This window comes from Taeniopygia guttata, chromosome 28, assembly GCF_048771995.1.
Source record: "Taeniopygia guttata chromosome 28, bTaeGut7.mat, whole genome shotgun sequence".
NCBI lineage: Eukaryota > Metazoa > Chordata > Aves > Passeriformes > Estrildidae > Taeniopygia > Taeniopygia guttata.
In genome coordinates this window covers 3,557,774-3,572,476 of record NC_133053.1, presented here as the reverse complement: position 1 = coordinate 3,572,476, position 14,703 = coordinate 3,557,774, and the positions used below count along the sequence as shown (strand labels likewise).

General features: G+C 51.3%; 1 protein-coding gene across 1 annotated transcript; it reads right to left on the bottom strand.

Moving 5' to 3' along the window:
* Positions 1 to 254: 254 nt before the first annotated feature.
* Positions 255 to 14,388, bottom strand: ACSBG2 (acyl-CoA synthetase bubblegum family member 2). Its single transcript, XM_030256894.4, is given in 16 exon segments — positions 255 to 1,626; positions 2,142 to 2,388; positions 3,122 to 3,261; positions 4,417 to 4,634; positions 5,201 to 5,434; positions 5,692 to 5,873; positions 6,427 to 6,603; positions 7,089 to 7,238; positions 7,772 to 7,852; positions 8,304 to 8,424; positions 8,959 to 9,047; positions 10,941 to 11,185; positions 11,750 to 11,829; positions 13,856 to 13,985; positions 14,272 to 14,316; positions 14,319 to 14,388. Coding segments are annotated over 16 exon segments (2,319 nt in total). The 5' UTR covers positions 14,374 to 14,388; the 3' UTR covers positions 255 to 1,501.
* Positions 14,389 to 14,703: the final 315 nt, after the last annotated feature.

Below are 14,703 nucleotides of genomic sequence, written 5' to 3'. Positions count from 1 at the left end.
CTGTCCATCCCTTCCCAAGGGAGTGTCCGGCTCCGGGCACGGCCCTGGCACTGTCCATCCCTTCCTGAGGGAGTGTCGGGCTCTGGGCACTGTCCTGGCACTGTCCATCCCTTCCCGAGGGAGTTTCCGGCTCTGTGGCTGCCCAGGAGCAGCTCCAGCCCCGGACACGGCCCAGGCACAGCTCAGCTCTCCCTGCCCGAGGCAATCCCCCCCCAGCCCCGGGCCTGCTGCACCCCAGGAAGGAGCGAGAAGAGTCAAGAGACACAAGCAGAGTTTATTTCACTTGGACACAGCAGTTCCAGCCAGCTCAGCACACACGGGGGCAGCTGCAGTTCCATAGTGCATTCCCACCCTTCCACAGGGCAGTGGAGTTTCACTGACCCAAAGCAGAGACAGTTCTGGGTTTAACCCACCCTGAGCCCGCCCTGCTGTGACACCAGCACTGAGCTGCCCCCAGCTCCTCCCAGTGCTCCTCCTTTCCGTGGGAATGGAACTGGGAGCCAGAGCTCGGCCCTGTCCAGGTGAGGATTTCGGGTGTGCCATGAGCCTTTCACAGACAATCCTGCTGGGACTGGACAGCCTCATCAGCCCCTGCAGAGCCCCTCAGCAGAGAGCGCCAGGAGCTCCTGGCTGCGGGTGGGGAGTCTGTGGCCTCCAGTCAGACCTTCAGAGCTCTGGGGGATGATCACAGACCCTCAGGAGAACCAGGCTGGGCTCCCAGCGCCATCTCCTCTCCTCAAGCACAGCTACAGAGCCCCAGCCCACCCACCCTCCACTCCGGCGCTCCCCATTTCAGACACTACAACATTCCTGGATTGTAAAACACAGACAGATTTCACACATTGTACACAGCCTTATAAATAATCCCTGGAGTAAATCACTTCTCAGAATACCAGCCACGGATACGACTTCAACAATACAATTTATGGCTTCATTATAACTCAAAAAAGGTAAAACAAACTCAAAATATTGCACAGACAAGCCCAGTTCATGTGAGGTTCCACCTCCAGTGCTGTGTGTAGTCACACAGCATTTGTCATCTCAGACAGGAATAGTTTGTGGGGAAGGAGATTTAAAATTCTATGGATGCCATCAGCATGCAGGGGAACGTGCAGCAGGGAGTGAGGACACTGCTGGAAAATGAAATCTGCCTTTCTCCCTTAGCAGAAAAAGGGCAGCTCCTGATTTGCAGCTCCTGTTTTACATTCATGTCAGGAAAAGAAAACTTTGGTTAGAACGTAACACATCATGTGGATTTAAGGTAAACATTGTATCGCCCTTATAAAAATGGAAATAAAAAATACAAAGTTGAGATATTTGGGATATCTCAGCAAGGGACACGAGACACGGGAGAACATGGGCAGGACCACGCTCACCACACTGCAGGGCCGGGCACGGACAACAATGCAACGCCGAGGGGCTGCCTGAAGGCTGAGCTCCTTTATTTCAGCAGGATCCAGGGAATCCTTCCTGGGCAGCTGGGAGTGTCCTCGGGGCGGTGTCAGTGCAGGCTCTGTGTCCGCGCTGAGGGCTCCCCCGAGGGGGTTTCGATGTCCGTGTAAAACTGAGCGATTTGGTCCTGGTACTTCTGAGCCACCACCGGCCTCTTGAGCTTCAAGGTGGGGCCTGTGGGGAAGCAGCACAGGGTCACTGGGGGCACCCAGAGGGCAGGAGGGGAGAGGCAGAACACGGGAGCAGGGACCTGCTCTGAATTTCTCTTTGGGTTTAATAAGATTTTCCTCCCTTCCTCTGTGAGCCGAAGCATCACAGCAGCAACCAGAGGGTGCTGGCACTGCCCAGGCTCCCCGGGGAATGGTCCTGGCCCCGAGGCTGCCAGAGCTGCAGGAGCTCTCAGGGGTGCTCAGGGTGGGTTTTTGGGGTGTCTGCAGGGCCAGGGGCTGGGCTGATGATCCCTGTGGATGTTCCATAACGCTGCAAGAGGCACCACAGCACAAGGGTTAAGTTCTGCTCCACTCAGTGCTGCTGGGCAGAAGTGGGAATTCAGCCCAGTTCATCCCACCCCAAACTGCCACATGGAAAAGGCACAGAGAGGAAAGGCAGGGGGCAGTTCTGTGCACTGGGGGTCATGGCTGTGTTATGTTCAGTAGCAGGGAAGGGGCACAGACAGCCCCACCACTCACCAAGCTCCCCACCAAAGAGGGAGAAGTCCTTCTCCAGCAGGACCCACTTCTGGATTTTCTGGGCATTGGACACGGCTCCCTCATTGACAGCAGAGATCCCTTTCTGGATGGCAGCATAGATGGCCTTGTCTTTGCTGCTGATGATTTCTGAGGCCTTGGTGGCCTTGCTGCCCAGCTTCTGGCAGAATTCCAGAGCTTCTGGAGCGAGGTCATCTCGGGGCTCACCCGTTTCTTCATCCACAACGCACTGCAGGCCAGGCCACAGGAGGTACCTGAGCATTGCTGAGCACCTGAGGGCCTCTGCACCAAGGAGCCTCCAGCCCTGGGGTCCCTTCCCTTCCCCCTCCAACCCCACCTGCCCCTCAGGCCCCTTTCCTGCCCCCTTCCAACCCCTGGCTGCCAATGGAAACCTGGGACACATCACAAATAAACCCCCTCAGGTCTCTGCCTGCTCAGGAGCCAGCAGGGTACAGAGCTCATCTGCCCAACTCCTCCTGTGCTCTCCAAAGTCAATCACTGTTTTCCAGACCTTTTCTGGAGCACAATTTACTGCCCCAGGGAGCAATTCCCACTCTGACAGTCAGCACAGGCCACCACCCATGTGTCCTGGTGCAGTTTAAAGCCAGAGTCTGACAGAGAAATCCCTGACAGCATTTACCTCCCAGACTGCTCGGGGAGAGACTGAATCAGGTGAGGAGAGCAGAAGAGTTTTCTTTTCCAGCCTCACTTTTGGGACTTTCCTTCTGTTTTTTCCTGTCCTCTGTGCCACAGAAAAATCTGCCCTGAACAACAGCAGGGCCTGATGGTCTCAGCAAGTGACAACTCTGTGCTTTCAGCTGCTCTTTGCAGCTCAGCTGCAGCCAATCGTGCTCTGGGCTCCTGCCTCCACAAGGCATTAAAAATGTGTAACAACTCTTCCTCCCCAGAATTACTGAGATTCAGCAGCACAGGTGGTGGATCCCCATCCTGTTTTCCATTACCTTTAGTGTCAGGAGCATAGAAAGGAATTTGGCTTTGTCTCCAACCAACATGGCGTTGCTGATGATGGGAACAGCATTCTTGACAGCATCCTCAATTGGAACAGGAGGAATGTTCTCACCTCCTGCAGTGATGATGAGCTCTGGAAAACAATCAAATCCTGATTAATGCTTGGAGCTTCTCCCCTTCCCACAGTCTGCAACAACTCAACTGCTCCTTTGTGTCTGCTGGATGGAACAGTGAGCCTGTGCCAGCAGAGATGGAGAAGGCAGCACACAACTGGGAAAGTCACAGGGTGACCATCCCAAAAATGCTGAAAAACGTGGGGATGTGGCACCTGGGAATGTGGTTCAGTGGTGGCCTTGGGGGTGCTGTAGTCAATGATGTTCAAGGGCTTTTCCAGCCCCAGTGCTGATCCCATGACTGCAGCAGGGCTGGAGGGAGGAGCAGGAGCTGCTCACACAGAGCCAGCCAAAGCTGCCTCGGTGCTCCAGGGGTGTTTGCAGCCTGGCAGTGCAAATGAGCCCTTGGCACAGACCCCTGGGCCTCTAAGGCTCCTAAGTTGGCACCCAAATTGTCAGAAATTGAAGTGAAAGGAGGTTCTGTGTGCTGCAGAGCAGAGGGGAGCTCCCCTGCTCAATCTTCTGTTCCTTAGAGCTGCCCTCACATGAGCACCTCTCTCTCTGGAGGGCTGAAGGCTTCAGTGACGTTGGCTTTGTCTGGGGTTGCTCAATGTCTGTCCCAAGAGCCACATGGCCACCAGGCACTTGCACAACAGTGTTAAGCTGCTGTTTTCCTCAGAGGTCACCCAGCAAAGCTCCTGAAACCGGGGGAGCTGCTGGGAAAACAAGCCCACAAAGCACTAACTGCACTGGTGCTGGAATCAGAGGGCTTCTCCCTCACTCTGCAAACACACCCTGGCTCCAGAGGCCGCCCCTCTCCTCCCACCACAGGGGAGGACACCCTGCAGCCACATTCAAGTGAAAACTCCAGGAGGAGAAGGATTTAAATATTCTTCTGTGCAAGTCACAACCACACAACCAGCAGTGCGTCCCTGGTACCAGAGGAGGTTTAAGTTGGATATTGGGAACATTCTCTTCACTGTTCAACATTGAACAGGCTGCCCAGGGCAGTGGTGGAGTCACCGTCCCTGGAGGGATTTAAAAGGGGACATGGCTCAGTGGTGGCCTTGGCAGTGCTGAGGGAACAGCTGGGCTCCATGAGGTCTTTCCCAACACCAACAACTCACTGATTCCATAGTGCTGCACAACATCAAGACAGCCAGGGGATGTGTTACCTTTAATTCTGCCTGTGATGAAGAGGAATCCATCCTTGTCGTGCTTGCCCTGGTCCCCTGAGTGAAGCCAGCCATCCTCGTCGATGGCTTCTTTGGTTTTGTCCTCCATGTTCAGGTAGCCCATGAAGATGTGCCTTCCTGAGAAGCAGATCTCCCCAATGCCATCCTTGTCTGGTTTGTGGATCAGGGTGTGGCAGCCTATCAGCTCCTTCCCACAGCTGAAACAGAGCACAGAGCAAGGATTAATTAATTTTAAACTGAATTCAAGCAGAAGTCACAGCAGCACCTCTCAAGCTGAAGGGTTTGAACAAAGCCCAGAAGCTTTTTAGCACAAAGCTCCAGCAAAGCTTCAAAGGCATCTGCTCATGTAAGGGCAGCTGCAGAAGGAGTTGTTATTGCAGAGATCAGTGCTCATACACCTGCTGGTTTGCACTCATTGTGCTCAACACCTGAGCTTTGAATGAACAGATTTATGTCCTTGGCAGCAAACTTTCACTGTGCAGACTGAACGAGCTGTTCAAAGACACCCTGCACCCTTTAGTCATTTGCCATTAAAGTGAAGAGTAGGTTGGAGTTACCAATTCTTCCTTCATCCCACCAGCCCCTCCCTTCTTCCCCAGCTCCTACAGAACCCAGCCAAGGTAAATTCACACACCCCTGCTGCTGCTGATCTCTCCACCTGTGATGTGGCTCCCCAGTGACCTTTTAGTGGCAGCAAGGCTCTGGGGATGAGCTGCAGCAGCAGGAGGGATGTGCCAGAGGCAGAACCCAGGGAGGTGCTCACCTGCCAAGCTTGAAGGCGTGAGGTAGGGAGGCGGTGTGAGGCCCAGAGCTCTCACTCATCCCGTAGAGCTCCAGCACAGGAATGTTCAGGCTCAGAAAGAATTCCAGGGTCTCTCTGGCGATGGGAGCAGCCCCCGTGTAGCACTTGGTGCAGCGGTCCAGCCCAATGGCCTTGCGCACCTTCCTGTACACCAACTGCTGGGCCAGGCGGAAATTCACCGGCACCTCGGAGCACCTGCGCCAGAAAGGGCAGCTTACAACTCCTCCCCCTTCCTCCTTCATCCTCATCCTGCTTCAGTTCATTCAATAAAATAATGGATTCTTTTCCCCCTCCAGCCCTTGCTGCTCCCCCTCGGGCCCAAGCATCACTGGTCTGTCACATGAGATATAATCCTGGATGGAATATAACACCTGGATGGAATAAAATCCCTGATCTGACATGAAAGTTCTCCTAGAATTCATCAGGATCCCTGAAATGTAGCTCATAATTACCCATTCATCCTCTTCAGGTTGGTCTGCAGCCCCACTCCCTTGGCCCACGTTGCCACTTTCCTTCGGAGCGCTGAGGCTTTCATGCCCACAGATTTCATTTTCTCTTCCATTTTTTCCCAGACACGAGGAACTCCCAAAAAAGCAGTTGGCCTCACTTCTTTCAGGGTCTCCACCAAGCTGCCCTGAGAGAAACAGGATTTAATGCAGTTCTTAGAAGTGATTCGCTGCAGACTTCAGGTCAGTACTGGTCACTAGCAAAAACTTGAGTGTCTGCCATCAGTTTTGAGGAACTGTTTGTTTTTTGCAGCACTACCAAGAGAAGGGAACCCCTGAGGCATTCCAGTGGGAATTGGGAAGGGAGCAAGGGTCACTGCTTTCAGTGCCAGCACTGACACAAGAATCCTTTACTCAGGACTCAGGTTTGGCTGGGGCCATGGTGCAACGTGGGCAGAGCAAACACAAGGCTGTTGCTCAACCAGCTCTTGATGCGGCACCAGGTGTCAGGTAAGAACTCAGCAGATCCCAGTTCTGAAGCGCTGGGTCAGCTTCTCCCAGTTTGAGACTGAGCCAAAAGGTGAAGGTCAGGCTCCAGTCAAACCAACAGGGGCAGTTGGACAAAGGGCAAAATAAACTCAGGAAAGCTGACAGAACCACAAGATAACACAGCCTTGTTTCAACACCCACCCCAGCTCAAGCAGGTGGATGGGTGTTAAGTTTATTATCTTATTTTTTTACCTTCAGTGCATCTGGTTGGGCAAAGTAAACTTGCACTCCAAGGGTCATGGCTGCCCAAATATCACACATTTGTGCAGCAATGTGGCTGAGGGGCAGGTAGCTGACCACCTCCTCCTGCTTGTCGTGGGCATCGCTCAGCATGATGAAGCGCGCCGCCGCCGCCGCCGTCCACGTCAGCTGCAACAGGAACCCACAGGGGTTCAGAGCAGGGACAGCACAGAACACACCAGGCACAACACAGCTACAGCACCTGGGGTCTCAACAGCAGCACTTGGCTCGTTTAGCTGGAGCACAGGAGATGAGGGGAGGCTCCTCGGGGGCTGCAGCTCCTCCCGAGGGGAGGCAGAGGGGCAGGGGCTGAGCTCTGCTCTGGGACAGCTCCTGGAGCCCAGCAAGGGCTGGAGCTGTGCCAGGCCTTGGCATGGAGCTCAGGGAAAGGTTCTTCCCCCCGAGGGTGCTGGCACTGCCCAGGCTCCCCAGGGAATGGTCCCGGCCCCGAGGCTGCCAGAGCTGCAGGAGCGTTTGGACAGCGCTCTCAGGGCTGCTCGGGGTGGGGGTGTTGGGGGGTCTGGGCAGGGACAGGGGCTGGATTTGATCCCTGAGGGTCCCTCCCCGCTCAGGATGCTCTCCCTCAGCACCCCTGGGTGGCACTGGGCACTCACGTTGTCGTGGCTGAGCATGACGCCCTTGGGCTGCCCCGTGGTGCCCGAGGTGTAGATGAGGGTGCAGCACTGGTTGGGTTTCTGGGACGCGATGATCTCGTGGAGCCGCGAGTCCGGCACGTCCCTGCCCAGCTCCATGAACTCCCTCCACTGCAGAGAACGGAACAGCTCAGTCCCTTTGTAAGGTATCACCCACAGGAAAAATTCAACTCTGCCACACACCAAGAGAAGGAAGCTGTCCTCCCTGTCCAGACCTCTGGAAGCAGCGGTAAACCCACACTGTCACCCCACACTGTTTTCTGGCTGACACGGGGAGAAGCAGAAAGGAGACAGACCCACCCCCAGCAGCTTTACAGCTCTGTAGCAACTCCCTGGAGTAACTGTGGTGTCCAAGGTGTCTGGCAAAGGTCAGCAGCCTCCCTACAACAGGGATTATCCTGGTTGCACAACAGCAGACGCCTCCTGCCCACCACAGCCAACACGAGCTCAGGGGATCACACCCACAGCACCCCAGGCTGGTTTGGTTTGGAAGGGACCTTAAAGACCAACTCATCCCAAGGCCCTGCCATGGACAGGGATGTCACCCAGCAGATGATCAAGGCCCCAGGGCAGGTGACAGGTACTGGCAGCCATCAGCTGAACACAACCAGCACTTAAAAGCTGTGAAGAAGCCCAGGACTCACCGAGTACAGATTTGGTCTCTTCTCTTTGATCTCCTCCCTATACTGGACAATGCCCTTCAGATGAGGTAGTCTGTGTTCAATCTGTGTTAAGAAGGGAGATTTATAAGAAGGAGTAAATGCTGCTTGTCCCTTTCAGACCTCTGTAACCCCACTTAACATGCTCCTCATATTTGCCACTTTATGTAAAGCCAAGAAAATCCCATCTGTGCTCCTGAAAGAATGGGTTTGCCTCACTAGGAACAGTCATAATTTGAGCTGGGATGGTGCCAGACAACCTAGAGGATGCTCAGTTGTTCATTTTGGCTTCTATTTTAAGCCCAAGGCTTTTAAGAAGTGAAAGCACCACTTAACCTCTTGTGAGACACAGGGTCAGTGACAGCTCACCTGGCTGGAGCAGGGAGCACACCAAGGAATTCACCTCTGCTCTCAAACCCAGCACTCCCCTCAGGTAATGCCCTCCCACAGCATTTTACCCTCCCACATCTGTCAACAGGTTGCTGTAACCCCCAGCCATTTAAAAAAATGTAATTACTTCTAAGATTTTTTGCAGCTGTTTATGGTTTTCCACCACTATAATGTTGGCACTGCAGTTCTCTGCTACATAATGACAGGCCTCAGGAGAGTTTGTAGTGTAGATCCCAACAGCAAGTCCCCTGGAAAAGGGAAAAAACAGAACAGAAAAGCAAAACAGAGTTAGAAGACAAGCAGAATTGCTGGCAAAATTCAGACAATTTCAGAGAAAAAACTTTAGGAACAATATCCCATAAAATGACAACAAAGAGGGGAGAGCTTAATTCCAAGAGGAAATATTCTGTTCTGGGGCATGGGAAATGTCAAGAGTAGTGCAAAGGACCAAAATATCTCATGTGGAAGGCAGATATCACAATCCAGCCATTCTCTGGCATTTCCTTAATCACTGTGTAAGAATGCATTTGGATTAACCTACTGGTCTTAATTTAAGAGAAACAGCTGGCTAAAAAAAAAATAAGTATTTAATTTTTGTCTCATTAACTCATTATGAAATAGTTCAGCTCCTATCTACCTTCATTAAATCCAAATCTAAGCAATTTGGTTTGGGGTGTTCTTTGTTTTACTGGGGTTTTAATTAAAACCTGCTTCTCATGTGAATACTGCAGCCACTCTCTGCCTGCCAAAGCAAAATGCATGGCAAGAAACAAGAGTCTTACCCTGCAAGGATAGCTCCAATGTCAGCAATGAACCACTCAGCAGAATTAAATCCCAGGATGCCCACTCCATGGAAACGCTCCAGCCCCAGCTGTAAACAAGAGATGGCATTACAGCAGCCTGCCTTCTCCTTTGTGTGGGAGCCCAGGGCAGCCAGAAGGTCTGGGACCCTGGCAGAGGGTCAGGAACCCCCCTGGACAGAGCCCCCACAGACACTGTCTGTGATCTCTGTCCATGGAAAAGAGTTTACAATCTTACAGGATGAATTACAAGCTCTGAATGTTTGATATTAGTAATAATTAAGTGTGGCACGGGTGCAAAAGTAAAATTTTAGGATTCTAGATTAGGGGTTCAAAGGGGACAAGATGGGGGAAATTGGGTGTGTCTTGTCCTTTTTCTCCTTCTTCATGCCCTCCATGTTTCACTGTGGTGTTGGCATTTTTCTGTTGGTTCAGGCTGGGGACACACTGTCCAACGTAGGTGACAGATATTGGCACGTTATTGTAAATCCAGCACAGGTAGTTTGTGGTATTTAATGTTTGTACCATCCCACTGAGGGCAGAGCCCCACACGCTGCCCTGCAGGACAGAGCTGCGGCAGGGCAGCAGAACATGTTAGAGATAAACAGAATAAACAACCTTGAAACCAGCACAGACCAATTATGGCTTCTGCTTTGGCAGCGGGGCTGACAGACAGAGACTTTCTACAATCATCAATTCCACAGATTCCAACACTTTGGACAGAGCTCAGGGCTCATCTGCAGATCTCTGCTGTGAGCACAGCACTGAGGGAAGAGTTCGTGTTTTTACACAGGGTAATTCCCACTGGAAAACTCCCCAGGAGCCAGGATGGAACCAGTGAAAGTTTCACATCACTGTCCCACCATAAGTGGGCAGGAAAACAGGGATTTGCTGAGGTCTGCCCTTGGGAAGACAGGCTCACTGGAATTCACTAACAGGAATATAAACCTGCAATCCAGGAGTTACCAGCTCCCCTTGGGCTGGGAATGAGGAGGTAGAGCTGAAGTCAGACAGCACCTCCTGGGACATTTGGCACAAGCTTAGAATGTCAGGTATCAATAATGGCCAGAGCAACAAGCTCCAGTGGCAGTCACACTTGGCTATGAAATTCCAATTCTTGGAGTCCCAGTCTTTAACTCCCTCAGCCAGACTCGGGTTTTGTCCCAGAGTGGAAGATCCCACCACAGGAGTAAAACCAGGCTGGCCTTAACTTGAAGAGAGAAGACTTGATCCCAACAATAAAAACAGGTGGTGTTGGTTTCTGTCTCCAAGTCTCCTAATCCCAGCAGCACAAACAAAAGCTGGGCCACGTGGGACACTGAAGTCTGGTTTGTAACCATCCCTTTTGTTTTTTTAGAAATATGAACCTTTCCAAGCCTCTGGAGGGGCAGTGTCCAGGTTTGCCATACACCTCAAACACCTCACTTTAAATGTTTCTTTACGTGCCTTTTTTCTTGGTTAAATGTGGAAGCAACTGTCCAAAAAATGAAATACCAAGGTGTCCATAGCATGTTCAGGTACTTCCCTGTCACTGTAAGATTCATCTGCATGCAGGGAATTTGCAGATTTGAGAGACTTGACTGCAGCCATTCCAGCACTTAAATGATCATTAAACTTGACTTTGTTTTGTTTTGACACAGTGCTTCCTTTGTTTTATTTTGATACAGTGGTAGGAAGAGGGAGAACAGTTTTAAATTAAAAGAAGAGAGATTTACATCAGATATTGGGAAGGAATTCTTGGCTGTGAGGGTGGGCAGGGTGCCCAGAGCAGCTGTGGCTGCCCCTGGATCCCTGGCAGTGCCCAAGGGCAGACTGGACAAGGCTTGGAGCACCCTGGGACAGTGGGAGATGTCCCTGCCATGGCAGGGGTGGCACTGGATGGGCTTTAAGATCCCTTCTCACCCAAACCATTCTGTTTTTAGGATTCTGTGAATATGCACAAAGAGAACTCAACAAACTCTTACCTTCAGAAAGCTTTTGGCTGCTTTCCAGCACTCATCATAATACATCTTATAAGTCAGCTTTATCCACTGGCCATCTTTTTTGGATGCAAGGGCGTAATAGTCACTGTATTTGTTGACACTTTCCTGCAAGAGCTGGTGCACAGTCTTTGGGGCCTCGCTGCCAGGGCCCTGTTCTTCCATCCTCAGCCTGACCTCTCCATCACAACGTGTTGTCCACACACTGGAGCCAGGAGAGGAGGAGACTGCTATGAAAGAAAGTGTTCAGCATCTTAGATTTACAAATTTCCTAATGCTAACAGCAATACGAATACAAGTCTCCAGCATACAAAAGCAAACGTTGTTACAACACCTCCCACACCCCTTTTTTGACTCTTTCTTCATGGCAATTTCACCATGTGACCCGCAGTATTTTAGACTAGAAGCCTTTAGAGCACTTTCAAATCGTGTTAAACATTTCCTTACATCTCCTCTAACCTGCTCTGCTGCCCTAAGGCTCTTGTACTGGTAAGGTGAAGGTTTCCTGCATCTTATACTCTGCTAGTTTTAAGGTTTTTTTACTTTTTAAGGAGGACTGAAAGCAGGACACTGGTACCTGGCAGATGAGCACCAGGCTCATCTGGTGGGTTTAAACATTGCCTGTTTAACCCCTGAAGCACAGCTGTGCTTTAAAGCCTTGAGCTCCAGACACTTCTGCACAACCCATCCTGCAACCTGAGCAGCTTCTTCCATTGTCATGGCTTGACAAATCCCTCTCTCATTGCATTAATCATTTCAGGCACCCCAGAGTCCCCAAACTTCCATCCACTCACCTTTGGGACCAAGTGAGTTCACCTGACATCTCTCCATCTTGGAATGTTCCCCTGGCTCACTGTTGTGTGGCTCAGCAGTTCTGCAAGGCAAAAGGAATTATCCCTGGGTGAGAACACTGAGGGCTGCCTGCCACAGGCAGGTTTGCTCCATCCCTTAATGTCCCTCAGTCCTTGGATGTCAGAGTGATTCCTGATGTTCTGCAGGTGACTTTATTAATTCACTGCCCTGCATGGCCCCAGCAGTGGAACAGCTCCCTCCAAGTGTGCAAGCTCTGCCTGTGCTGGTGTTGAAAACGAGTGTTGTCCTAATTGCAGTTTCAATGCAGACAAGCTGCAGAAGAATGCATAAACATCATCCTAAAAACAGCCATCATTTAATGCCTAAAGGCTGCTCCAGGTGCCTGAAACAAAGAGTCTGCAGCTGGGAGGAGGAGGAGAAGGGGGGCAGGAAGGGACACTTGGATCTGGAACTCATCTCCTGTTTGCAATATGTGAGTCCAGCAACAGGGGAGGCCCTGGGGACACTCTGGAGTCACCTCATGGGGAACCCACAGAGATTTCCTGCAAAAGAGCAGGAAATTGATTTAACAGGAAATCTTGTTCTTAGGTATTCCTATTAAAACCAGGGCTCCCACCAGATGCTTGGGAAGAAACAGGAACAGGCTCATCCCCGTGTGCTTACTCCTCCCAGCCAAGCTGTCCTTTCACTTTCAGCCCTGCAGGAGCTGGTGAAGCACCACTTGCCTGCTTGCAGCACTGTTCTTACTCCATCCCTGTCCAAGCTGGACCTTCTCACAGCCCTAATGAGGAGGGTAAGGGATAATCAAGGCTCACGTCCCACTTGAGGGCAGGAGCTGAAAGCCAGACCCAGTGAGATTTGGGAATCGCACCCTCCAAGCAGACCGCTGCTGCTTTGTTCCCTGCCCTGGGCAATGCCCTGCCAGGACCTTGGATGTCTGAGTTTAGCTGATTTAAGGTTACACTGCAGAGACCCAAACTTTCCATCCTGCCCTGCCCTACCAGGCCCTTTGTCTCAGCCCGTCACTCAGGTGTTGTTTCTCCAGGCCGGTGTTTTCCCTTCTCAGCAGCAAAGCTGCAGCTCCAACCCCAGGCTCTTCCAGAAGGACCCTGACATCACAATAACCCCAACACTGTAGGGGCAGCTCTGAGGCAGAAAGGAGCCCTGACTCTGCCCATCAGAGTCACACTGCACACGGGTGAGAGCTCCTCTGGGCCCACACAAACTCCTCAGCACAAGCCAGGCAGGGCTCCCACCTTTTATTTCCTTTATTTCCAAGTCCCACCTTTTATTTCCTTTCTAGCAGGCCAGAGAGAAGACAACCAGCACAGGCACTGTGTGAATTTCAGGGTAAAGGGGAAATCTCCCCTCTAATCTACATTTATTCTAAATTTCTAGGGAACACACAACTATGACTGCTTTGGGCATATGAGGAGGTTTAAGGCCCAGGGAAGATCTGGCATGGCTGATCAAATGCCCTGTTCCAGAGCAGAACTGCTTCTCTGAACTCGTCTGCAAGCCAGCAACCAGGGCTGAGTAAATAATTTCTTTATTTCCCCCAAGGGGATTATGAGAAGTTCCCATCTCCGTACTCCTTCCTCATTATTGAGAACATTTTCCAGCACAAATTAATCCTCAGTTGCAATAGTTCTGCACCATTTCTCCACCAGCTTTTATGATCAAAGCATGCTAATGACCCAGTAACATGAGCAGAAAAGCCCCAGCTACTTCCCTCACAGTCAATCAAGTAATCTTTTTCTCCCCTTACCACATGTAGTTCAATGCAGCTCCAAAAAATTTAGGTAAAGAGGTTTTAGTCAGCTAGATGCCATTCTGCTGTGGTGAGATATAGACCCTATTCTGCTCTTTAGTCTGTAAATATAAGCAGCCTCTTACCAGCAAGAGTCTGAGATCAGTGTAGGTACTGCACATGAACTGTTCCCTGCAGAGGCAGGGCTCTTCCAAAATCATTTTAATTAACCAAAGTAAGCATAATAAAATACAAACTATATATACAGGTCACAACGAGGTAAATAAAATCCTAAATAGACAAATAAATCCTAAATAAATTCCTAAATTAGACCAACCTGGGTGAAGAGTTGAGCAGCACATCTTCCCGCGGCACCTCACAGCTCCCTAGAAGAGCCGAATTGCAATAAGCCACGGAGACTGGTTCTGCAAGTGCCATCCTGGCGTCTGACTCACACAGCACTGTCCCTGCGAAAACAGGTTGGAAAATTTAAAATACAGCCACACGTCACAGCAAAGCAGCTCCACTGACGTGAGCGAGGCAACCCCGAAGAGGCACAACGCGAGCCTGCTGCATTTGCACCAAATAACAGGAAATTCTGACAGCGGGCATTGCAAAACCCCGCAGCAGAACCAGACACCCACAGCTCCCCAAACAGCACCACGAGCAAACGGTTTCAATTCTACGCTCCTTTTGCCCCAAATGCTGTCCCAAAAGCTCGGCTCGCAGCTCCCCGGATCCCTCCAGCCTCACCGCGCATCTCTGGTCCCGCAGCCTCCCCTCCGCAGCCGCTCCGCACCGACGTGTAATATCCTTTATTTTTAAACTAGCGCCCAGGAGGCAGATCTGGCGCATCTTATGTCATGTGCTGCTGCCTCGCAATTGGAAGCGGCTCGTCACCCCACACCGCCGCCTCTTAAGGAGGCTCTGGCCCCACGCCTGGGCAGATTGGGGATTTCGGGTTTCTCTGGGGGATACAGCCCTGGGACACCTCACATTTAGGCTGTTCACATCAAAATAAGCGTTTTGCAGCTGGGGTTTTTCGTTGTTGGGGTGGTGTTTTGTGGGTGTTTGTTTTTTTTTGTTTTTTTTTTTTTTGTTTTTTTTTTTTTTTTTTTGGTGGCTCCCACACTGCTTTCAGCACTTTGTCTTGGGGGGATTTCATCACCTAAACGAAGTGTTTTC